At 49.5% G+C, this 24149-nt stretch overlaps 9 protein-coding genes across 9 annotated transcripts; 6 read left to right on the top strand and 3 right to left on the bottom strand.

The window, feature by feature from the left end:
• Positions 1-37: 37 nt before the first annotated feature.
• Positions 38-3354, bottom strand: N7473_003441 (DEAD/DEAH box helicase). The gene is made up of 4 exons (XM_057149381.1): positions 2832-3354; positions 2586-2773; positions 1176-2530; positions 38-1120 (listed from the first exon to the last, which is right to left on the bottom strand). Exons 1-4 carry the CDS (start codon positions 3229-3231, stop codon positions 157-159), a joined length of 2907 nt encoding a protein of 968 aa, XP_057013035.1. The 5' UTR covers positions 3232-3354; the 3' UTR covers positions 38-156.
• Positions 3355-4110: 756 nt separating this feature from the next.
• N7473_003442 (wax synthase family protein) lies at positions 4111-5736 on the top strand (the record flags this gene model as incomplete). The annotated part of the gene is made up of 1 exon (XM_057149382.1): positions 4111-5736. The coding sequence occupies one exon, from the start codon at positions 4111-4113 to the stop codon at positions 5734-5736; it is 1626 nt and encodes a 541-aa protein (XP_057013036.1).
• A 126-nt stretch (positions 5737-5862) lies between these two features.
• Positions 5863-8271, bottom strand: N7473_003443 (RIX1/PELP1 family protein; the record flags this gene model as incomplete). The annotated part of the gene is made up of 2 exons (XM_057149383.1): positions 5863-7857; positions 7939-8271. The coding sequence occupies 2 exons, from the start codon at positions 8269-8271 to the stop codon at positions 5863-5865; spliced, it is 2328 nt and encodes a 775-aa protein (XP_057013037.1).
• A 259-nt stretch (positions 8272-8530) lies between these two features.
• Positions 8531-12543, top strand: N7473_003444 (uncharacterized protein). Its single transcript, XM_057149384.1, has 5 exons — positions 8531-8596; positions 8693-8816; positions 8882-9205; positions 9261-9874; positions 9933-12543. Exons 1-5 carry the CDS (start codon positions 8591-8593, stop codon positions 12339-12341), a joined length of 3477 nt encoding a protein of 1158 aa, XP_057013038.1. The 5' UTR covers positions 8531-8590; the 3' UTR covers positions 12342-12543.
• Positions 12544-12727: 184 nt separating this feature from the next.
• N7473_003445 (complex I NDUFA12 subunit family protein) lies at positions 12728-13547 on the bottom strand (the record flags this gene model as incomplete). The annotated part of the gene is made up of 7 exons (XM_057149385.1): positions 12728-12776; positions 12838-12975; positions 13046-13115; positions 13185-13265; positions 13325-13331; positions 13418-13438; positions 13497-13547. 7 exons carry the CDS (start codon positions 13545-13547, stop codon positions 12728-12730), a joined length of 417 nt encoding a protein of 138 aa, XP_057013039.1.
• Positions 13548-13686: 139 nt separating this feature from the next.
• N7473_003446 (CDP-diacylglycerol--glycerol-3-phosphate 3-phosphatidyltransferase) lies at positions 13687-15574 on the top strand (the record flags this gene model as incomplete). The annotated part of the gene is made up of 3 exons (XM_057149386.1): positions 13687-13926; positions 13991-14343; positions 14397-15574. 3 exons carry the CDS (start codon positions 13687-13689, stop codon positions 15397-15399), a joined length of 1596 nt encoding a protein of 531 aa, XP_057013040.1. The 3' UTR covers positions 15400-15574.
• Positions 15575-19581: 4007 nt separating this feature from the next.
• Positions 19582-21092, top strand: N7473_003447 (T6SS phospholipase effector Tle1-like catalytic domain-containing protein; the record flags this gene model as incomplete). The annotated part of the gene is made up of 2 exons (XM_057149387.1): positions 19582-19829; positions 19907-21092. The coding sequence occupies 2 exons, from the start codon at positions 19582-19584 to the stop codon at positions 21090-21092; spliced, it is 1434 nt and encodes a 477-aa protein (XP_057013041.1).
• A 1524-nt stretch (positions 21093-22616) lies between these two features.
• N7473_003448 (uncharacterized protein) lies at positions 22617-23255 on the top strand (the record flags this gene model as incomplete). Its single annotated transcript, XM_057149388.1, has 3 exons — positions 22617-23031; positions 23115-23144; positions 23212-23255. 3 exons carry the CDS (start codon positions 22617-22619, stop codon positions 23253-23255), a joined length of 489 nt encoding a protein of 162 aa, XP_057013042.1.
• A 16-nt stretch (positions 23256-23271) lies between these two features.
• N7473_003449 (HAD family hydrolase) lies at positions 23272-24027 on the top strand (the record flags this gene model as incomplete). The annotated part of the gene is made up of 1 exon (XM_057149389.1): positions 23272-24027. One exon carries the CDS (start codon positions 23272-23274, stop codon positions 24025-24027), a length of 756 nt encoding a protein of 251 aa, XP_057013043.1.
• Positions 24028-24149: the final 122 nt, after the last annotated feature.

Below are 24149 nucleotides of genomic sequence, written 5' to 3' on the forward strand. Positions count from 1 at the left end.
GCAAAAGAAAGCTTAACTTGATACACAGTTGATTCAAGTCTACTCAAAAAAAAAAGTTAAAGATATGGTACAACCCGAAATTTAGTAAATCTACAAGAATGAAAAGTTGTAAAAAGACCCGTGGATCACAGGCGACTCAGCGAATACCGATTAAATCTAGCCAAGAAGGGTCTCAAAGTCGGCGATGCGGGTAGCAGTGCTCTCGGCCTTCTTTTTAGCCGTCTCGCGGAATGCTGCCAGCATGAGCTTGCGCTTCCGCTCTTGGACATCCAGCACTCGCTCTTCAATACTATTCTCCATAACCAGGCGCCACACCGTAGTCTCGCGTTTCTGGCCAAGTCGGTAGACACGATCAACGGCCTGGTCTTCAATAGCAGGTGCCCACCAGCTATCAGCCAAAATGACCTGATTAGCTGCCACGAGGTTGAGACCGACACTGCAAACGCTAAGACTGGCCAGCAGAACTGTGCAATCAGGCTCGTTCGTGAAAGCATTGATGGAATTATCGCGCTTCACAGACTGCATCTTGCCGTCGATGCGCACGAACTTGATGCCACGCTGCTCCAAATGGGGCTCGATGAGATCAAGGAATGAGGTCCACTGGCTGAACAATACGGTCTTGGTGCCAGGTGCTTGACCCTGTGCCGTGAGAACCTTCATGAGCGCCTCGATCTTGCTGCTCGGGTTATTTGGGTCGGCAGTAGCTGTCTCAGCATCTTCGCCCATCTCAACGGTGGGAGATACGAGACTGGAATAGTCCTTGATTTCCGCACGGCAGAGAGGGCACTTGTGTTGCCGCTCAATGACTTGCTCAATACAGCCACGGCAGAAGGCATGAGCGCACGCGGTGATTACTGGGAGCTCAAAGTTATCAAGACAGATGGCGCAGACCTCCTGGCTCTCGATCTGAATCTGCAGCATGTCCTGCAGAGCTTTCATATTCTCGGGGGTGAGAGGCACAACTTTGTGTTTCTCGAGTTCTCCCATAAGCTTATCGATTCGGTTCTTGCAAAGAGCCCAGTGGTTGCAAACCTGGCGCAGGCGTAGAATGACCTCCAACAGAGTAGAATAGCTGCCTTCTTTGTCCTTGAGCTGGATAAGAGCACCTTTCGCCTCGTTTCTGCGTAATGTTAGCAATGTGCACGGGAACAAGTAACCCACGATTGAAGACATACTGGAATGCGCTGTACTTCTCCAGCTCATGGGGATGGAATTTGACCCGAAGGACTCGTGAAGTCATTTCGGGTAGTCGCAAGTTGATGAAACTCATATCCTTTCTTCGTCGGAGGCAAATAGTTCCCATAAGGGCCTCGAGCAGCAGACGAGCCTCGGGGTCACCATTTGTAAGCGGGCGAATCAGGACGCTGTTGAACACGCTCATGTCCTCCAGACCACCGGACATCTGCAGGAAGCGGACCTGGGAATAGAGGTCCTTGAGGGTATTGATAATGGGCGTTCCGGTCAAGGTCCAGCGAGAATCAGCTCGCAAGGCACAGGCCGCAAGAGAGCCCTTAGAGCGAGGGTTACGAATGGTATGACCCTCGTCCAGAACCACACGGCGCCAGTGAACAGAGAAAATTCCCTTCGCAGGCGGCCTCATCGCATTTGGCTCAAACTCCATAGCAAGAGCCCCGTAACTCGAGATCACCACATCGTATTGGGCTAGGTTGGCCTTTTCTTTTTTGCCAGAACCATGATAGATCAAGACTCGCGGGGCAGTTTCGCTGTGGGTGTGATCCTGAATTTGATTCCTCCAGTTGCTCATAACACCAACCGGGGCAAGAATGAGGGTCGTCTTGCTAGAAGCCGGAGTCCGAGGGGTGGGATTGGCCATGATCAAAGATATGATTTGGATTGTCTTGCCAAGACCCATGTCATCGGCAAGAATGCCACCACTTGCAAGCGGTGGCTCGGTATCCATGGAATAATTGGTTGCGATGTTGGTGAATTTGGCCCCATCGCGCTTCCATAGTTGAACGATAGCATCGGAGCCCAGGGGTGGGAGGGAAGGCGACTCTCGATTGATCATCCATGCCAGACCTTGTCGCTGGTATGGTAGAAGCTCCGTAGATAGACCTGCCGGTGAGGGGGCCATGGGCATCTTTTCCAAATCGGCTTCCTTCTGCCCAAAGCTTTCGACAACTTTACCAATTTCTCGGGGATTGAAATAGCTGCTTTGTTGAAGAAGCTCCTCCAAGCTCTCGTTTTCGCCCAGTCCAGTCGCTGAGGACAGGTTTGCATACGTTGAATCCTCATTCTGCTGCCATCGCTGGGTAGCCTTTCCGAGAGCCATAGCACGGGCGTTCTTCGCGGCTGCCTTGCGTTCTTGCTCGCGCTCTTTCTCCTGCCGCCTTTGCTGACGCTCGGCCTCATTGAACTCTTTCACTGGTAGCTTATCCTTTTGCATTCGCGTCTTCAAGTTTTCTTTCAAAGCGGGATCACTCGTGCCAAAAAGTCTCAGCTGTACTGGGCAGTCGAATGGTCCAATTACGCCTGTTAAAACACCCTCCACGGACAAATCCCGGGAGTCCTAAACATCGGCTCATTAGAACACATGATAATCTTGATAAATTCGAACAACATACCATGTAGGGTGCCAACTTCGAAGCCAAGTTTCGCGGAATATGCCCAACTTGGGCGCCCATAACGTTATCGACACGGATCGCATTGCGATCGTATTGATTCGTGGGCTCTCTTCTCAGAACAACATACTCGCCAGGATTGGCATTCCCTCTGTAGTAGCGGACTCCCACGATCTTCCCCTCAATTTTTCCTATAATAGTGTGTCAGTTACTATCGTGCAGAACAAGCAATTGAGATGAGGAGGATACCATAAAGCATCGCACTAGAAACTGACGATTCATCGACACCTTGACTTCCCTGGACAAGGTCTTCGGCGTGAGCATCGTCCTCGTCCGCACCGGCGACCTGAGACAGCGGGAAGTTGTTGGCACTCTCAACAGGGAGGTAGTGGACGTTTTGACCAAATCTCTGGCCAATGGTGACGGCTGGCACAGCAGTAGTAGCTGGCTCGGGACTGGCGGATGGCTCAGGACGGATGGCTGGCTCAGGACGGATGGCTGGCTCGGGAGTTTTGTCTCGCGGAGGGATGGCTGTCGGATCTCCTGCAAGGAATCGACGCATCTTAGACGCGCGGGATTCTCCCATGTGGCTATTTGCATCCGATTTGACCGGACCGGCCTTTCGCTTTCCAGAAGGCAGCGGCAACATTTTCCCCCACAATCGAGATATTAAGAGTAAGGAGCGCCCAGGAGGCCAGATAGGGATGAAACAGCTTGTGTGCCAATTCCAGATTAAATTGAGTGTTCAGTGTAACGGGACTTGTCGTCAACGCTCATGAGCGCCTGACATGAAGACCAACGCGCGACTTATCTAAACGACCAACCCCATGACGGCACACGCTAACCCTGATGAGGAAAGTTTGCCAAGCGTGACGAGTCGCGTTTAACACGCTGTCACGTGATAATGAACAAACATCGTCCTGTGAGTATAGAGTGTTTCGAGTTATTTAATGAGATAGAGATACTATTGGACGATTGAAGGAAATTAGGAGAAAAATGAGAAATGCCAGAATTACCAAGGCACATTACCTGGGTTTATACTATCTCTCAGAGTTCTTTCCTTTCAATCACAATAACAGCCCGAAATGGTCGATCAACATTTATATATTTCTTCCATCCAATACCCGGAACTCAGTAAGGAGACACCCAGAAAGAAAGGACCCCAGAAGAGTACCTAGATACATGGATTACTGAGATTAATCATACGGCTTAACCCTCAAATGCCCACCAGATTTCTATGCCACCCAACCTGAACGTTTTGAGAAGCCCAATCGTATATCACGTGATACACACAATAAACCAGATTTCCTCGGAAGCTGACCTTCGTAATCCCTTAACAGCGCCCCCAATTCAAAGTACTGGTGAGCTTACGCCCAATTCCGTCAGAGAATCACTTTTTTGATCCGTGATTGCCACTTTTGAGGAGGGGTACATACTGGAGCTCCCCACTACAATCGACTTTCAACCCCATTCCTTAGCGCAGCCCGAGGCAGACAAGCTCCCGAAATAGTGGCGGCTCGACCCATCCATGGCCGATCCCCGCCAAGGTTCTTACCAGGATCTTGTGCAGAGCTATGCAGATGAGCTAGATTCTCTGATAGAACAGGGTGTCCATAAGCCCGTCTTTATTTACCATCTGGTGATAATCAACCTACTGCCTCTGATTGGCTTGGTCATACCGCGCCGTGGAGCTACTCGATATGTTCGCCCTGCAATCTTTGCTCTCAGCTTGGGCATTGCGGTCGAGATGCTCAGTCGCCGCCGTGCGCTTTTAGGTGGGAATGGGTATATGATTGGTCTAATGACAGCGTGGTGGCTACTGTGGAGTGCGACGCTCTTCGTGTTTTCGGACGTTGAGAATGACTTTCGACGCATTGAGCGAGGAGCCACGGCTGCGGAATCGATAGACGACCAAGTAAACGAGGGTCGAGGTGCTTCACAGAGCTATTCGGTCGATAGCAAATGCAGTCTAGCCAATTCCGACACCACGGTATCTTCGGATTCAAACGGACTGGCCGTTGCTGACAGTGGGCTGGAAAAGTTCCACTGGCAGTCCTATCCTCGAAAATTGACGCATCGTCTTGAATTGTGTGCGGGGCTTCTCTTAAATCTCAGGGGGCCTGAATGGAATTGGCGTGTTTCTCACTTAGGTCCCCTGCCTCGATCTGTGCACACACAATTGCATGCAGGGTTTGTCGCCAGCAAGGTTCGCGCGCATGATGATGCTACGTACACGACGGCAAAGACTCGTCTCCGAGCTGCCCTGTGGACGTTCCTCCAGGGATATCTTTTGCTAGACTGTCTCAAGGTTCTCATGATGCGGGATGCATACTTTCGGGGATTTATAACGAATGAGATTTCACCTCCATTCCCATTCTCCCACTTTGCATCGTTCCCACTGCTCATACGACTTTATCATTGCTTCATCAGCTCCGTGGGTGTCTATGTTGCACTCCAATATGTCACGTCGCTCAATCCTATATTCTTTCTGGGATTGTCCATGGCATTCCCAAATGCTGCTCGAAAGCTGACAGGCGCTCCACTTGATGCATCTTGGCTTTATGCCGACAGCTTCGGGCCCTTCGTTTCTTCTGTCCTTGATCACGGGCTAGCTGGGTGCTGGAGCCGATGGTGGCACCAGCTCTTTCGCTATGGCTTCACCGCGACTGCGAGTTGGATTCTGTCACTGTTTCCAGCTAAATGGTCGGCTGATCCTCGAGTCAAACGAATCACTTACGTTCTGATCGCTTTTGCCGTGAGCGGGCTGCTACATGCATCTGGCAGCCACACGCAGTTTCCAAACACCCACCCTCTATCCGGGCCATTCTTGTTCTTTTTCCTCCAAAGCCTTGCGATCCTTGTCGAGAACATCTTCAAGACAGTCATCTTCCCCAGGTTACCCCTTGCAGATACCCCGCGGTGGGTACGTCGGACTGCGAATGCAGTATTTGTTTCCTGCTGGCTGCTCTATTCAGGGGCCTTTATTGCGGATGACTTTGCCCGAGGCGGATTGTGGCTGATGGAGCCAGTGCCTATTAGTCCACTTCGTGGATTGGGCCTTGCATATGATCAAGGGTGGTGGTGCTGGGACAAGCCGTGGTTCCGCTACTGGAGCGATGGGACATATTGGGGAAGTGGGCTACGGGTCATCTAAGCATGATAAATTGTACACTTTATACATGTATCTTGAATTTCGGGTAGACTTCAGATAGATATTTCGGACTATATATTCATTCAAAACCACAAGTCTATATGTTGAGCTTTTTTATGGGCTGGAGGTCTAACCCTCCATCGCCACATCCTCATCGTCCTCTTCATCATCATCCTCATCATCAGTGTCGGGATCGATGTTCAAAGCGGGGAGCTCGTCATCACTATCATCAACGGGCAACGCCTCCACGGCGACTTGGGATGTTGCTGGCGCCTGGGAAGTAGCCTGGACATGTTTGGGGACCATCGAGGCTTCAACTTTGGTAGGTTGATATGCGGGGACAGAGGCAGGTGTTTGAGCCTTCTCTTCGAAACGAGCTTTTTTAACCTGCACAGGCTGCTTTCCCGATGCCGGAGAGGAGTGCGATTCAGCGCTAGTCTCCTCAAAGTAAGTCCGCTTCTGCAGGGGTGCCACCGAAGCTGCGGAGGGCTCGGTCTTCTGAGCCTCAACAGAGGTAGCAGCCGGTTGTGTCAAGAAGCTAGCAGATTGGGAGGGAGCATTGAACGGCTCATCAGCCATTTCATCGGCCTCTTCATCTTCTTCCATCTCAGCATAGGCATCAAGCTCCGGAGCGGTCATCAGGACGGGCATCCTGGGACGGACCAAAGCCTCGACCTCCATTTGATCAGAGTATCCCCGGACCAAAAACGGGATGAGACTAGAGCCAGCGCCACGACCCTTGGCAGCCGGAATTGGGTTAAGGACACTAGCAAGCATGGCATCCTTGTTCGAAGTGAGGATGATGGTGCGGTCAATTTCCGCGCGAACGGAAGGCGCCAAAAGACCAGGGGAAATATACGTCAGAGCACCTTGCAGAAGTCCAGATGCAGCTTGTTGAAGTTCGGGGAACTGTGGGCAAGCTTTTAATTGCTGCTTCTTACGAAGCTCGGGGTCCAAAAATGAGTCTGCATTTGCTGTACCTTGACCACCTTTTGACTTCGACTTGGCATCGGTCTGCGACTTGCCGGCCGCACCAGAGTCTTCAAACTGAGGAAGCAGGTCATGGCAGCAGACCCTAAGGACATTTGCAACGGAGCCTATGCTCTGCTTCGTCATGGCAGGTCCGGTCAATTTCAAGACGGAGGAAAGCAAGTCATAAGACGCCGAGCGAACGTCTCTGCGGAACTTCTCATTCTTAAAGACCCAGGTCACTTGCTCTAGGATGTTCTGCGAAATTGGAGCTGTGCTAGTTTCTAGCACACCAACAACATGCGCAAGCAAGTCCATACAGGCAATGTGAATGCGAGGCAGCTCGGCCCACAACAGCTCCCGCTCGTCCCGGCTGATTTGAGGATTGAATTGAACGCCATTCTGCGAAGCCTCCCCATTCGGCGGAATAGTCACGGATGTAAGCCGAGAAGTCAAGTCGAGAATTGAGCCGAGAGGGATGGCGATGGTGGCCGCCGAAGGCATGGAGATAATTTCAGAGAGAATTCGCAAAAGTGTAACCAGCCTGTCGGTTCCGGCATGAATCCCTGTCCAGCCCGGGAATCCTAGAGCATCAGCGCTCGGATCCGCCAATTCGTTGCTGTAGTCCTGCTTAATGTGAACCAAAGTTGGATCCACCGACTCCCATTGCTCTGTGATAGCCCGAAACACATGGTCGGCGGCTCGGTGGGCAGACAAAATGGTCGACTTGCACTCATCGCTCCAACCCAAGCCTGATTTGTCCTTGGGCGCGCATCTGTAAAGAGAAGCGAACAGTTGCTCTGCGACATCCAACACCTGCTCTGGAAAGTACACTTGCGAAGAGGAGCTGAGAATATCACCGAGCAGAGACCAAAGCTGGGTTCCAAAGGGACGGAAGATTGTGGGGTGACGAGGGATTAGTTCGAGGATGGCATGAAGGACAATTTCCATAAATGGTGTGTTGGGCTTCGGCTTCCGGCTTGATCCAGAGGGAAGCTTGACCAAGGTCGAGACCAGGTTCAGCGCTGCAGTCACAAATCCTGGCAGATGAGGTGTAGTAATTTCGCGAACCAATGTCGGGTACTGGTATGTGAGGTGGAAAATGCGAGTTAATGTGATAATGCACATCTTCCGGGTGGATACCGGGTCGGGTTTCTAGACAGCCCAGAGAAATCAGTCAATTGAGCCGACAGAAGATTGTTGACAGATGCAGTATGCACGGAGAGAGCTTCATACCGCTAGAATACCAATCAGACCGCGAACGATCGGCTCATAGCCCCGCAAGATCTCCCATTGTCCGGCTTCGACGGTGGCCTTAACTAGAACCACGGCAGTCCATCGGCCCTCAACGGTGCGATCTTGCAGCAGACTGGCCAGGCGAGTCTTTAGTTTGTGAATTTGAACGGCATGATCGGAGTCCCCCTTGCCCGGTTTTTGGGCTTGTGGCGCCGAGAGGAGCTCAGCGCAATCACTCAGCGAGGCCGCGAGGAATGCAGCAATCGAGGGCAGTTGGTCAACCGGTGTAGTTGTCAAGCGATGCGTGACAGCGCGCAAAGTGGTGGCGGCCATAGCGATAAGCACGCAGAAAACGGTGCAATGGGCCTCGGCGAGTTCAATTGACACGGGCTCCAAGTGTGAAGAAGATCGTTGTAGAAGAAGGAAAGGTCTTAAAACTAAGTTATCCGGTAATTTTTTTTTTGGTTATGGGGAACAAGCTCGGGCCACATGCAGCCTCGGTAAATTACGGGAATTACGGTCACGGCAATACGTAACCCTCTCTCCACCGCTGGGCGATCATCTCGGGGCCTGGCAAGTTGCGCTGGTCTACGCATGCCTGACTGTCCTCCTTCAACTCTCTCCGCGCTTCCTTTGCAACCCTCCGGAAACCATGGCGGTAAGTCCCTAGTCCTTCTGGTTTCGGCGTCGGCTACATTGACAGCTGTTGCGCCTGCTAAGCGAGGACTATAAACAACTAACACGTGGGGTCTAGGGAGGCAACGCTGAGAAGGGACAGCGATACATCGCGTCTTTGGACCAGGCGCGGGCCCAAGGCAAATGGGATGAAGTACCTGAATTGATCCGGAAAGTGACCAAGCATGCACCGCATCGCACTTGTAAGCGCGCGCCACTACCGTGCCGTGTTCCAGGATAACGCTAACGGATTTTCTTGCAAATAAAGGTGTCATTCAGACCGCGACAGCAGAATCTCGAGTCGTAGCCTACCTCCAGCAGAAGACATCCTCCGACTCTGTATCGACACCCAACCTCCCCGAGCTGATCCCGGCGCTATTGACTACCATCGAGAATAATGACGGGACCCCGGAAGAGATCGTCCAGGCACAGGTCTGTCTAGGATGGATCCATTGGGCCTTGAGTGAGCCAGCGCTGGCTGCAGGACGCCTACCCAAGGACTTCGCAACGACGGTGGATGAATTGGCCGCCGGAGGTCAGATTCCGTCCGCCTGGACGGAGGTCTGCCTAGTCAAAGGATGCTATATCAAGGGTATATGTCATACTGCGCGGATGCTGCGGGGACACGTTCGCTAATAAAATTACAGGTGCCGCGCAAGCTACAGTTTCTGGAATCGACGAGACATTGGAGACTTTTGCCTCCTTGATGCCCTGGCTGAGCGGCGGGAGATTGGGCTCGCCCAACGCTCAATTCCTAAGCTGGACTGAGACTTTGCTGTGTAAAGGTGCTATAATGGCCAGCGAGGAGGCACGCAACAGCTCCCCATATTCCGACCCCAGACATGTGGAGATTGCGCTCCGGTTGTTTCGGCTTTGGGCAGCTCTCCCCGCGGTGAAGCAAGGGTTGACTGCCTCCCAGCCTTCCCACCTAGACGCATCCACCTCGCTCTCCCGAACCTCCATATGGAAGGCATATTATGGATTCCTGACGACTGTGCTTCAGAATGGACTTGCTTACATGGCTCCAAACGATGGTCCAGACCGGCCTCAATTAGCCAGTGAGTTGCGTCGCATAGAGGCGATTTGTGAAAACAATCTTCTTCGGGAAGTTAAATTCCCGACTGCCAGTTCCAGCAACTCTGAAGTCGAAGAATGGGTGGAACAAGTCATCGGCAATTGGGAGGTCCTCTGTGGACCCCACTGGCAGGATCAAGATCTGGGCGAAGGAGGACAGAACACCGTGGGGCGCAATGTTTTGGATGTAAGTGTAACCCAGGTAATCATCTGCGTAACTACGCTAACAAAATCCGAAATCTCAGATCCTGTATCGTGCAGCAACCAAGACATATCATTCCCACCTGATTTTACGACGTCTGTTCCATGTTCATTCTGCCTTGGCGGACTTTGACCTTGCCTTTCAGGCACTCGACTCCTACATCGAAATTATCACCGGCGCCAAGGAAAGAGCGGAGAAGGGCGCTGAGTATGGTGAACTGGAAAAGGACGAAATTTTCTTGCAAACTCTTTCCGAAGGTGTCACTTTGTTGAGCTGCCTCGGTTCCTTCGACGAGGCAGAGAAGGCTAAGGATTTGACCGAATTGATCAGAAAGCAGCTGGATAAGCAAGGGGCAACCGTACCAGAGGGTAAGGCCAATGGAAAACTGCTGCTTACGCAAGGTCCGGGCTCTACCATCTCATCTGAGATCCCTCCAGCGGTTCTGGCCACTGCTTACAGGGCAGTTGGAGTTGGACTTGCCAACTGGGCGAGCTTTACCCCGCAAAATGAAGCAAGGGATGAGATTCGCGGAGAAGCTGTGGATTACCTGTTGAAGAGTGTATCACCTTCGCTGGGCAAGCAAATGAGCTATTCATCTCTTTACACATTGTCTCTTGTTCTTGCAGAGAACCGGGACCTTGACACTGCGATTGACTATGTCAAATCCGCACTGACCTCTCATGGTTGCTCCGATACATCTGAAGATCTTTCAAGAGAACGGGATCTTGTCCCAATGTGGCACTTACTCGCTCTGCTGCTCAGCGCGAAGAATGAGTTTGATATCGCCGAACGTTCCTGCGAAGCCGCCTTCGAGCAGTTCCCCCCAGAGGTGTTTGGTAAGACCCACCTTGACAAGAGATCCGAGAGGCGTTCATCAAGGCATTCGTCGCACTCCAAGGAACGAGACTCTGGATTCAAGCGATCTCTCGTAAGCCGATTGCAGGGCCGGGAGAAGGAGCGTATACTTCAAACTCGCATCACACAACTTGCCTTCGTCGAAGTGATGGAGGGATCCGAGGCTGCTGTCAACCAAAGTGGGCAATTGTTGAGCCTTTTTGCCACACTCTTCAGTGAACTCAATCTCGACAGCGACGGCACTAAACCCAAGACCGAACATTTGGTACCACCCAAGAGCTCCGCCGGGACAGCTCGGAGCTTCCGCGGCAGCATATTCAGCCGCAATCGATCCTCTCACCTACCAGATCGCCGGGCTGACCCCTCCATGAGCTCTGTTCCAGCAGTGCCGCCACTTCCGAATGGCAACACTACTGGAGCCGAAGCACCAGCCATCCAGATTACGGATGAAGACCGGCCAGGGCATCAAAGTCCATCCTCACTCGGAAGGTCCGATTCCAAGAGACTGAAGAAGCGCAGCAGCAGCTTCCATAGACATGAAAGGCCTCGAATTGAGGAGCCTCCCCTACCGAACGGGACAGAGTCTCCAGAAACGGTGGGGATCGCGGTTTCTGGAAACTCATCCCCCAATGCGACATCCCATCCTGCAAGTGGTCGACAGCCATTGCCGCCAATCGCGCATAATGTCAATCACAGACAACAACCAGCACCAGCGGGTCATGAACACAACCCACCAGTGCAGGATACCCGACTTCCACCCCCTCACCGATTCGATTCTCCCACGCTCGCGACTACGAAGTTCTCCTACGCTCAGTCTCAGAAACACGCTCTTGGCCTGCTTGTCAAGATCTGGCTCATTATTGCTGGTCTGTACCGCCGAGCATCATTGTTTGACGACGCCCGAGAGGCATGCCAAGAGGCCTTTAAGCAAACCTCGCGGGTAGAAACTCTGACTGCATCTTTCGAGTCCTCGGCTCGTGCTTTCAGCAAGCGCGGCTGGGATAATGCCAAGAGCTCCGAAGAGTTGTGGGCTGATGTTTATGCTGAACAAGGGCTGTTGGCCCAGAGTCAGTCAAGTCCCCATCAGGCCATGAAGCACTTCGAGGATGCCCTTCTTCACTGTCCCGATCATCCGACCGCGACTATTGCGCTGGCGAATTTGCTGTTGGATGTCTGGGATCAGAAGCTGCCGTTGGAGCTCTCGAATGCCGATGTTGATCTCAACATATCACGACTGTCGTTGTTGTCTAATCTTCCAAAGCCCAAGGTGGCGAATGCCATCTCAATCGATGAGTTGAAGGGACCTGATGTTGAGACACTGCCCAAAGCCGAGGCTTCCTCGTCACCGCATGATGTTGACCCCAAGCACCTGCACCGCTTGGCAGCCCGAGATCGCGCATACGGTCTGCTCTCGTCGCTGACCAAGCTTGGCAGTTCATGGGACAATTCAGAGGCTTGGTATGCCTTGTCGCGAGCTTACGAGGCCGGCGATCAGATCGATAAACTGAAGGACGTTCTATGGTGGTGCGTTGAACTTGAAGATCGCCGGCCCATTCGGCACTGGTCCAATATTGGGTCCGGCTTGTATGTTCTTTGAAAATCTAAAGGCCAGAAAATGGGATTTGATTTTAATATCTTCTTGTATCTACTTTGATTTCCCCCCTTTGCCACTCACGCTCGTGCTCACCCCCTGGCCCCTTTCATCTTCCCTCGCTCGAGATACCATTTTCCACCACCTGCGGTTCGAGGGTTGTAAGCATGTCCAGACTTTTTATAGCCAGAGATTTAAAGTATATGGAAATGAAAAATTCTTGAAGTTTCTGAACTAAACGTTCTCATACAAGCACTGGTAGCACAACTTTATGTACATCTTTGGAAGCAGCCCAACTGAGGCAGTTCGAGATTGGGAGGAAAAGGAAAGGAAACGCAAAACAAGTCAAGGTGCATAAGTTGGATTCATTTTGCTAGCAAGAGCCAACTGGTTTACCGCGGCGCAGCAACGGGAGTCCAGGCGGACAACTTGGGGCGGGTGCTGAGACGAATAGTTAGTGATGATGATCAGAACAAAAGCACATCAATTGCGGTGCACTTACGTGGAGTAGGTCTTGAAGGCAGCACGGCTGAAGGTGGGGTTGGGACGGTGCTCAGGAATCTCCCAGGTGCGCTGGCCGGGCTGGAGGAGCTTGTCGACAGTGGGGGGAGTATCAACCATGTAGGAGATCCAGGCGTGCCTATAATTTGAATATTAGTATCCAGAGTAGCCGTCAAGCTGGGCCGATAGCACCCGCGCGAAACACTTACCAGCCAGGCTCAATTTGGTCGGGCTGGAACTCGGGCCAGTTGACCTTGTAGTCGACCCATCGTGTCCGAACTATACACCAGTAACTCTTAGTACTCTCATTTCGCTGTCGTGTTTATTCCGTGGCAAGGACCGTCTTACGAGGAAGCTCCTCTTCCATGTTCTCGTAGTACTTGTTGCCGAAGCGATCGACTCCGATGAGGGTTCCGGCCTTGGTATCACCTACAATCGCTCTAGTTTAGTATACCACACAGTGTCAATTGAATAGAGGCATAACATACCGATGTTCTAATCGAAAGAACAGAAGAAAGCATAGAGTTAGTCCCTAGAATCCACCGTCTACCACCCTCCTGTATCCGCGGCGACAATCGTACCTGCATCTGGTGGCCAAAGTCCTGCAAAAACGAGTCAGCAACCCGGCTCATCGCGGTCAGAATTGGACGTATAACAAACCTTTAAGCCAATTCGGCGCAGATTGCGCAGCGTCCTCAGAACGGTCGACATCTTTGCGGTGCAATGGGCGAGGAGAGGTCAGGGCAGAGCGTGTGGAAGGTGAGGTCTGAAGTCGGAGTGTTTGCAGTGTTTGCACCCGCTCTTGTCACTTTCCCGATTCAGAAATCCTTCTTTCTGCGCATCCAAAATCATGTTCGGTCGCGTTGGAGGACAGGCGCTTCGCTGCGCTGCTCGTCGTCCAATTCTGCGTAGAAAATTATGTGATCGCCGATTCTCTGCGCAGACTGGTGCCAATACCACTGCTGCGTCTGCTCCTTCGCCGCTCGGGGGAATCACCGTTGAGCTGGATCGCATAGCGCCGCGATTCGAGATTCCGGCTTCTCAGATTACAATTCTAGATTCTCCGGCCAATTTCTATTCAACTTTGAAGGTATGTCTCTTGTTACAAGTGTTCAGTATAGCTACAGAGTGGAAACTGACTCGCGACTCTCCAGAACAAAATCCGGAATGCGAAGCGACGCATTTACCTTTCCACATTGTACATTGGCAAGACCGAGCACGAGCTTATCGAGACGATATCCCATGCCCTGCGCGATAATCCAGATCTCAAAGTATCTATCCTCACCGATGCGCTGCGAGGGACCCGAGAAACCCCGAATCCATCCTGCGCTTCGTTGCTGTGTTCGCTGGTATCAGAATATGGATCGGAGCGGGTAGAGATTCGGATGTTCCATACCCCCAATTTGACTGGTCTGAAGAAGAAATGGATTCCTAAGCGGATCAATGAAGGCTGGGGCTTGCAGCATATGAAGCTGTACGGCGTTGATGATGAGATCATTATCTCGGGGTATGTGCCTTTGAAGTATGCTTGGGGACCTTGGAGGCTAACAACCGGTACAGCGCAAATCTTTCCGAAGACTACTTTACGAATCGATTGGACCGATATCATGTCTTCGACTCCAAGGCGCTGGCAGATTATTATGCGCGTATTCATCATGCGGTCTGCAGCTTGAGTTTCCAGGTCTTGCCAGATCCTCATAACCACTCCGGATACCTTCTGGACTGGCCTACCTCCAACGGTGCTCCTTCACCCTTGGACGATCCACAAGATTTCATCGCATACGCTTCAAATGTGCTCAGTCCCCTCATTCAAGCATCCGACAACAAGCCAGCTCTTTCCTCTTCCTCTTCAAGCCAAACTTTTGTATACCCCGTGGCCCAGTTTACTCCTCTCCTGAAACCCGACACCTCCACCGAATTTCCCGCAGTCACAAGCATCTTGCGCCTCTTGTCTGAAGCGCCCACATTTGCAGGAGCTCGCTGGCTCTTCACCGCCGGGTACTTCAACATCCACCCTGATCTATCTTCCCTTTTGATCTCTAGCACATCTACTGCTTCTGAGAAGCCTTCCACGACACAGGGTACGGTTTTGACTGCTTCTCCCTGGGCCAATGGATTCTACGGCTCTCCGGGTGTATCTGGCATGCTCCCCGCTGCATACACACATCTATCGGCGCGCTTCCTCGACCGTGTTGCCGCCGCTCAGGCCACCAACTCTATTCAGCTAAAGGAGTGGCGCCGCGGTACCGTGGGCACGCCGGATGGGTGGACATACCATGCCAAGGGTCTCTGGGTGACCTTACCGCGCGAGGAACACCCTAGCCTCACCTTCGTCGGTAGTAGCAACTACACAAAGCGAAGCTATAGCCTGGATCTCGAGGTCGGCGCCCTTGTCGTCACAAATGATCAGGACCTGAAGCAAAAGCTGGGCAATGAGACTCAGTGGCTTCAAGAGGACTCCAAACAGATTTCAAGAGAGGACTTGATGCGCACTGAGAGGCGTGTTGGCTGGAACGTACGTCTTGCCATGTGGATTGTTGAGAAGGTTGGCGGAGCTCTATGATACCTACCATGTAATAATATGATGTATTTGTACGTGTAATATTAGGACTTGTGATTTACTACATCCGGTTAGTTAAGGCCTAATTGGTGATGCCAGGACAAAGTGGCCTATTAAGTGTATATTAGTCAAGTCAATTTCGAGAAAGAGAGTACAGGACCTCATGTTCAAAGATGGCAGGAGCCGAAGTCAGCCCAGTCACGGTTAACGCATTGTCTCACCATTCTGAGTCAAATTCGCATATAGATGCTGGTACGGCAGTGAAATTGTTATACCTGTTACCATACTCGCTCGACTGGAACCTTATTCAAGAGACATTAGCCAAGCTCAAAGGCTTCGTTAAACATCAGTGAAGCTACTCTGGCAGAGGTCTCTATTCAAGGTTGTGCCTCTTATCTCCAACGTTATATTGATGAGCTTGTTGTAGGAGAAGCTAGTGTCAGAGGCCATTCTATAAACGCAGGATTCTTGATTAAAGTTTTGAATTGCACTCTGGTAGCGTTGCTTAAATTCCCAAGCGACCTCATGATCAAAGCTTAATCAAGTATCCTCACGGCTGCTTTGATAAACCGAAATTGGATCGTGCGTTAAGAATAAGATGCGCTCCAAATCCAACAGCAACCTAATGTGCCCCCGAGTTATTAGCATTGAAGACCCCAACACCGTCGAATTCCTGTCCAGGCAAGTGTATCTTTTCACAGGTGCGATTTCTATGATAGTCCAAGCCCTGCAAGATTACGACTACATGGGTAAACATATATACCTGATAAAGTCTGTCAACTCTTGGTGGTCTCCGTTCTAGTGCTCACCCCTCGCCGCTTTTGCTCACTGAGTAGAACTGAGCACGCCCCTGATCAACCTGAGCTGCTCAGCAATCATTACGTAATCAGACTGATTCATTCACTGAGCCTGACCTGAGCATCCTGATTTGCTTACTGAGCCAGACCAGAGAGCATCCTGATCTGATCGCTGAACCTGACCTGAGCAATCCGGGTTGCTTACTAATCTCCTCCAAGGAGAAGCGACCTGAGTAAGCAGGCTTAATGAAACGCGACACGCTAACTAACTAGCCCGGCCCCTGTCTAGCTTTTTCCCTTTCAGTCAAAAGATGGGGGCATCGTAAATTTGCCACTTCTTTGGCGATCTTTCCTACTGCAAGCAGGATGTATTTAGTGAATATCGTTTAATTAGACAATTATACTTATCGTAGATTTAATGCTCCTAGGAGCATTCTCGTTTTTCCCCGATGCTTGGCTAGATTTGGGAACTACGGAGGCAAATGTATACTTCCTAGATGGACCGTATATTTTTTATTTTGATTAGACACTTTCAGATCTCTTTATAAAAATTTACAGACCCTTCTACAGTCACCTACTACTTAGCCAAAGACCTTTCGTGGTTTTAACGTTATGCCATTCTCGCCAGATTAAGAGGATATAAACGGGAAGATAAGATCTGCAATTCGCATATATCTAAATAATTGCTCCTAGGAGGGTTAGAATATTCCTTCATTTCTTTGAGATTATTGAACTAATAAAATAGTCTGCCCGGGTGAGATATTCTTCTAGGTTCCCGGGAGCTTAGGTCTAACCTAGGCTGCCTGTTCTTAATGGAGATATAAATCTGAACAAAGCTCCCTATACCGATGCCCTTCAAAAATCGAACTAATCTAGTGAATATAGCAACGTTTTTAATTGAGCGAAAGTGAGTGTAATACTAATATAATTATCTTTCTCTCACTAATCGTGCTTTAGATGGAAAATTATCAACCGTTCAACAGCAACATATTTACCGCTCAAGTTGCTAAATTCGCGCTATCATCGTTCAACTGCTTCTCGAGTCCCTCAATAATGTGCAACTCAACACTGAACTCTTGACAGAATTAAGCGATTGATTGTCCGCTGTAGAAAACATTCTACGAAATTTCATATTAAGACTGAATACCCCAACACTCTCTGAGTAATGTCATGAGGTTCATTAATTTCTCTGCCTTGCCCTCAGAAGTCATAGAGATGCATGCCTTGACCTGACCCGGACTTTGACAAACTTCAAAAAATGTTCAGACAATTATTTCATGGACGGGGTGGATGAGAACAGCCCCAATATTTTCGTCGAGTCGCAAGCAGAGCAAATGGTTGAGCGTTTATCCATATGGGTGCCCATGATCTATGAAACGATTGATAACGAAACAAATATCCACACACCCTGATTTCTAAACTTGATCATCACTTATTATTGTGAGCCATTCTTGTTTCAGGCTTTTTTACCGTTCCTGCTTAATAATAACTGCCAGGGACCTGCTGTTCGATTCCGCCTCTCCTTGGTCATTGGTGGGGACATCTACGAAGCAAAGGCCAAGAAGACGGCTTCCTAATACCCGTCATCAAACTTGAACAACACTCCACCGTCTTCGTAGATTCCGTTATCATAGCTAAGGATACTGTTGATGATGAAAGGTTGACGGAAAGTAAAGGACTGTTTTCGCCGTTTTGACGCTTCAGATGCAACCGGTATCATTCACCATCGAACATAGAACGATAGCGAAAATCGCAATATTGATCTAGTGTCTCTGAATCAGCTAACGTTGATTGGACTTAAGGAGAAACTAAGAAAATGATCAACGGTGAGATAAACCCGGTAACAAACTCGCTTGAGGTGGACAGGCTCGTAGATTCCCAGAGTCGTAAACACGCTTAACGGAATTTCAAGCTGCACAATTACATCAAATTCTCTTCTCACCAATAGTTACGAGTGGTGTATATCATTTTTAAACCATCTGGCCCTAAAGAAAGTCTGGATTTCGTCGACTTGGCCTAGAATTATCCATTCTTTGACGCTCATTTTACAGTTAGATTTATCGACCGAATACTATCGTCTCTTCTATCAGAGTTCAACTATTAGTAGCAGGGCTGCGTCACAGCCGTTCTGCATCAGTCGTGGTAAATTTTAGCTCCTCATTTATGTAGACATCGGGGAGGTCCAAACGGCTAAGGAGATCTGGAAACGCCCCCCCCCCAAAACCCGCCAACACCAAGATATTGCGAAACTAACTCAAACTACACTAATAAAACAAATGACTCATTCTTAATACTACATAGTTAAACAATGTGGCACATTCTTCCTATGTATATCCTGTTTGTCCACCTGACGGTCACCAGTATAGGATTGCCCGCAGGTATCCCCAGGTCTACGATCCGTAAGCTTTTGATGATAACGCTCTTTTCTTTGCTGATAGTCATGAATATGTCAAGTTACCAATAGTAAATAAACTTTCCGGGAATTAAGGTCAAGTTCGGACCGGTATTAGATGAAAAGAGCGGACTAAGTTGGCATCGAGTTAACTATTCCCTCGGATGATCGACGTCAATGACGTCACCGACACCAGGCTAAATCCATAAATTTGTGTGGAGCCGTGACAGTGTGCTTGCTTTAGTAGGTAGTGTCGCTTCCTAAGACATCCGTACGGACTAGTACTGAGGGAACCAATTGAGAGCGGCTTTGTTCCTAAATTTGGAGTTTCCGAATGCGTTCATTTTTTTAGAAAGTATCTTTTCTTCACATGTATGTCTGGTCATGACAGATCAGATGACGGCTTTGCTAAATAGTGATGCAAAAGAATATGCAAATTCACTTTTGATTGCTTGGTGAGTCGCCCTAACCTAGTCGTCTACGGGCACCCGCACCCACTAATAGGCGGACACCCTGCGAATTTTTTGCGGAAGTTCTGGGCTTGAGCATTGCTCGACTGGTGCAGTTTAAGTTTGACGCTCAGTTTAGGCCTGTTGCTCTTGCAGTTTCCAGATTCTTAGACGAGAGAATTAAAGATTCGGTTGGCGAATAAGATCTATCTTGCAGAATCTAGTTGTCATTCTCTCGCAGTCGCAATGTCGTCCAGAAAAGCCACATTTTTTTTCTTTGTGTGGCCAACGCGAGAGCAACGGAAAATGAAGTATATTCTGATCCATCTTGATGTCATGGATTGTAAGGTCTCTTTCCAACGCTTTAGGATATTAGCCACCCGAGCCTTAAGCGTTACGTTAGCCGCCTTCTAGAACCACTAGTATATATCCAACTCGTAAATCCAATCTAATTTGTGACTGATTCCTATGTTTAATTCTCATATTACTTGAGGGCATCTCAAATCGACATCAAAGCCTCAATACAACCGTGCTGATGATTTGTACAATGCCTAAACCTTCGGATTCGAGTCCATCACGAACACTGGCACGTCCAGCTTCTGTTGAGCAGCCTATAAAGCCTTTAATCCTTCTCTGCGATGGCACTTGGTGTGGTCGCGAAGCAAACACGAAAACCAATATTTACAAGCTTGCCCAACTGATCGGCATCGAAGATCCTAACGACACTGACCAGGATATTATTCCTGGTAGAGTTTGTTACATTCACGGCGTCGGCCTCGGAAGCACATTTTTAGAGTACGTGCCCATAATACTATCATTATTCCCTCCCCTGCGATGACAATACCTTGCTAAATTGATCGCTAATGTCCCAGTTATATCTTTGATGGCATCACTGCACAAGACATCGCCACTCAGTGCATTACAGCCTACAAGTTCATCGTCTGGAACTACACGTACCCCGACCACGAGATCTGGATGTTCGGCCTCTCCCGGGGTGCATACTTAGCGAGAAGTGTAGCTGGGATGATCAACAACTGTGGAATTATCAAGCCGGTGAGACACTCAAACGGTGATATCGACGAGCAGGCAACCGATATGCTATGCAAACAAGTCTATCTGATTTACCGCTCACCCTATCGTATCAATAAACCACACTCTCCCCAGTCAAAACGGTTTAGGAGGACCAAAAGCTGGCCCCTCGTCGGCGATGAAAACCCAGACGACCCGACGGCCCCAAGGTTGACATCACCTATAAAATTTATGGGCCTCTTTGATACAGTCGGCAGCCTGGGATTGCCAAACTTTTCTGGAGGTGTTGGTCTAGATTGGCCAGCGTTTTATGATCAAAACATTTCCACCGCGGTCGAAAATGTTTACCATGCTGTATCCCTTCACGACAGGCTATATGTGTTCCAACCCTGTCTGGTGAGCCGGAACAAGGAGATGCACATTGGCGCCTGGGATAAGCTTGGTGTTACCAAGCAAGAGTGGCTCCCTGGGATGCATTACGACCTTGGTCGGCAGCGGTTCAGATTTCTGCGAGAAATCGGTGGCGGCAAGTTAGAAAAATTCCTTGCGAGGTGGAAATTCGCCAGCAAAGTTATTGAGCCGAACAAGGTGCTTTCAAATTTTGCTTTGCGATGGATGCTCATAGCAATTCGCGAGCACAATCCCCCTGGACATGACCAAATAATACGGGACATTGACCAGCATATCGCGCGAGTTACAGAGAAGATTAGGGCTCCAGGTAGGAGTCCCCGACGTATGGGTGACGGGGACGTTTATGGCCACATACTTGACTATGCGCCCTTCGGGTCAATATTTCTGAATCTTTATAGGGCAATTAATGGGACAAGAGGACGGGTTTCTCAGCTATATCAGCTTTTCTTTGCGCTGCGAGATCGTCTTATCCCCGAGGACAACGCTAACATCTATGATTTTCAAAATATCGATGTACAGATTTCGGAAAACGAGACGCTCCAAGAATTAGGAGATGTCAATGAAAGGAGATATCCATCGAGGGCATATCAGGGCTGGATATTGCGTCGGAATGTGTAGCTGTATGGTTATTTCTAGCTCCAACGTTTTCCAATTACATAAAATTCAAATGATAAAATTTGTTCACTGATGTAACGTTCTCACTGATGAAGAGAGGAGATACTAGATGCGAGGACGTACGCCTAGTACGCAGCCTGAATGAGATGAAATTGGGGATTAGGAATTGGAATAACCCCTGAATAGAAGAGTACTTTTTATACCCTTCACTAGAACTGCTATATCTGATATGAAACAGTGGCGAATCGTCCTGCATAATATCCGAATGCACCCAGTCATGGTCGTAGCAATTTCTTCAACACTCATTACGGGCACTAGGAGAATGTTTATGCTTATAAACTATCCTAGTTAATTATACGGTAGCTTGTGACGAGCCTTGCTAAGAGAGAATCTAGTTTTATCTATTTTGTATATATTAGATAGTTCAATATTATGCCTTTTGATCACGGCTTTAAGATCAAAATAATGGTTGATCTCGCCGAGGACTTGGATATCTGTTCGTTTCTTCTTAAGCGTACGAGGTTTTCGTAGACGGATTTCAGGGTGCTTTTGGCTAGGGCGTTTGATAAATTGTACACCTAAATTGACCCGACTCGGGACACGTCGGTCTCGACTAGCGCGTTCCTCTTAAGAATCTATTCGCACAATCGCGAATCATATCGGGTGTAGGCGAAACGTTCAATTCGTTCAGTTGAAACACCCATAGGACCATAACTTGCTCTTGAATCAATGTAAGCTTGTTTGGGGTGGGGGATCGCTGCGAGAGAGTTTTGCGACCGCGAAGACGCGCCTTGAGCGTATAGCGCGAAACGTTAAAATCACGCGCAATCGCACTAATATTGGCTTTTTTTTGGCCACGGGCGACCACAACCGCTTGCTGAAGGCTTTCCTCTGAAAATTTAGGCATATTGAGAGAGCGGTGGTTGGTGGTGGTTGAATAAGCTTTGTGACGATGGCAAAATGGGCTTTTGGGTCTACAGTGTGAGCGTCATGTTATTGGCACGCGTACGTTACGTGTGGTACTCCGCTCCTGGCCAGAAAAACGGAATATGGCCTAGACAGTCAGCCACGCCACGGTAAAAGTTCAGTCACATCATCATTTTGTTCTTTCAGTCAACCATCTAGAACTGAACAGAACAGAGATAGCCTCGTAGATTTGAACACCCGAACACTAACCTAATATCCGAGTGGGCCGTTCGAGACCTGTAGTGGTCTGTCTGTGGTTCGAATCTCGCCTACTTTCGACAACCCTCCAAGCAATTACGCAGTACAGGATCCACCTGCAACGGTCAGATTACCTGGAAAACGATTCAAAAAGTCTCTAAAGGCTATATGACATTATTATGGTCAATAAGCCAATGACCTCACTGTCATCTGCTCAGTGACTGGCCGCAGCATTCAAGCTAGTCCTAGCTACAGCTCGTGGCCACTAGGCTATACGATACTCCAGAGCCACCGGTTTTCACCATCGATGACCAATTACAACCCACAATCCGAGGGATTGCCTACTGAGGCGAGCAGACGAGCATGAACAACAACTCGGACGGCAGCATGAACGACGGCATGGCCGAGGCCTTCAATACGATCCCGGACTTCGCCTTCGGCATGGCCGGGAACGGAATCTACCAGTCGACTCCAGTGCCCATCGGTCAGAAGATGGCGGGTATGGCGGGCAGCACAGCCAAGATCCTGAACACCACAGCCACGATCGCGAGCACCGGAGCCGGGGCTACCCCTACACAAGCCGGCTGGCAACGACGCACCGAGGACTGGAAGGACCAGATCGACCTATGCGTGATCGAGATCGCGCAGATCAATCGCCAAGTCCTGGCGAGCCAGTGGCGCAAGGACGTCGCACTCAGGGAGCTCAAAAATCACCAGGGTCAACTGGAGCACGCCGACAAAGTAATGGACTTGATGAGGGACAAATACAGTCGGCGAGGTATGTTGGTTGTTTTTGTCGGCTTGACAGTTCCTACTGCTACTCCTAAGCAATATTGTATGTTTCTAAAAATTTTGTGCTAGATATTTTGAGCTATTATTACCCCGCCACCGGTGAGTCATGATCATTAGAGCCTCGCTTTATGACGCGATTCTAAGAGCAAGCTCCTTCGTCATATAGTCTTCAATTGTGATGTCGATGTTTATTTGAAAAGAGAAGCCTAGGAGCAATTCATGAAAAATGCCCACGGACAAGTCCGAGTTCGATCTACAAGCAGCCCTATCCTCCAAAGCATGGTTTGGATTCGATCTAGACGACACCCTTCACGAATTCCGATTTGCATCGGGCCAAGCCTCACTTAGCGTATTCGAGGTAATCAGCGCCAAATATGGAAAAGATGTTGACGACACGAAGGCCAAATATCAAGAAATCCTGAGGCAATCAACAGCCCATGCCTTCACCGATGGGAGAACCTCGAGTGAATATCGCCGAGAACGCTTTTCCCGGCTCCTTCAGGCCCATGGAATTGAGAAATACGAGGATATCGACCATATTCTGAAGATTTATCAATCCTCGCTCCGATCCAACTTGACTCTGAAAGCGGGCGCGCTACAACTACTTCAAGCTCTGCAGCGACTGAACAAGAAAGTTATGGTGATCACTGAGGGCCCAGCTGATGCACAGGAATGGACTATTCGGGAATTGGGCCTTGGGCCATATGTCGATATTCTTGTGACAACGAATGAGGTTGGCAGATCAAAAGTTGATGGGCTTTTTGCGGCAGTTCTGGAGAGGTATAGCATTCACCCCGAAGAAATAGTTTACTTTGGGGATAACGAGGTGCGAGATGTGCACACGGCACAGAAAGAGGGTATCCTGGCCATTTTGTACGATCAGAAACAAGAGAATCACTTGAGATCCCCAGATGCTTTGAGGATTAATTCTTGGGACAAATTGCAGAATATGCTACTGGGTGTGAAATATATCAGGTATTAAACAACAATATAACTTTTTGTTTAGCCATTGTATCAACCCTAGCGCAAATGCAAAGAACAGGATTGAGATATCGAAAAGAAAGACCAAAAATTCCGAAACGCCGTATCATGATTGGGTAATCC

The sequence above is a fragment of the Penicillium subrubescens genome (genome assembly GCF_028828155.1).
Source record: "Penicillium subrubescens strain IBT 31985 chromosome Unknown utg000002l_segment0_segment0, whole genome shotgun sequence".
Lineage (NCBI taxonomy): Eukaryota > Fungi > Ascomycota > Eurotiomycetes > Eurotiales > Aspergillaceae > Penicillium > Penicillium subrubescens.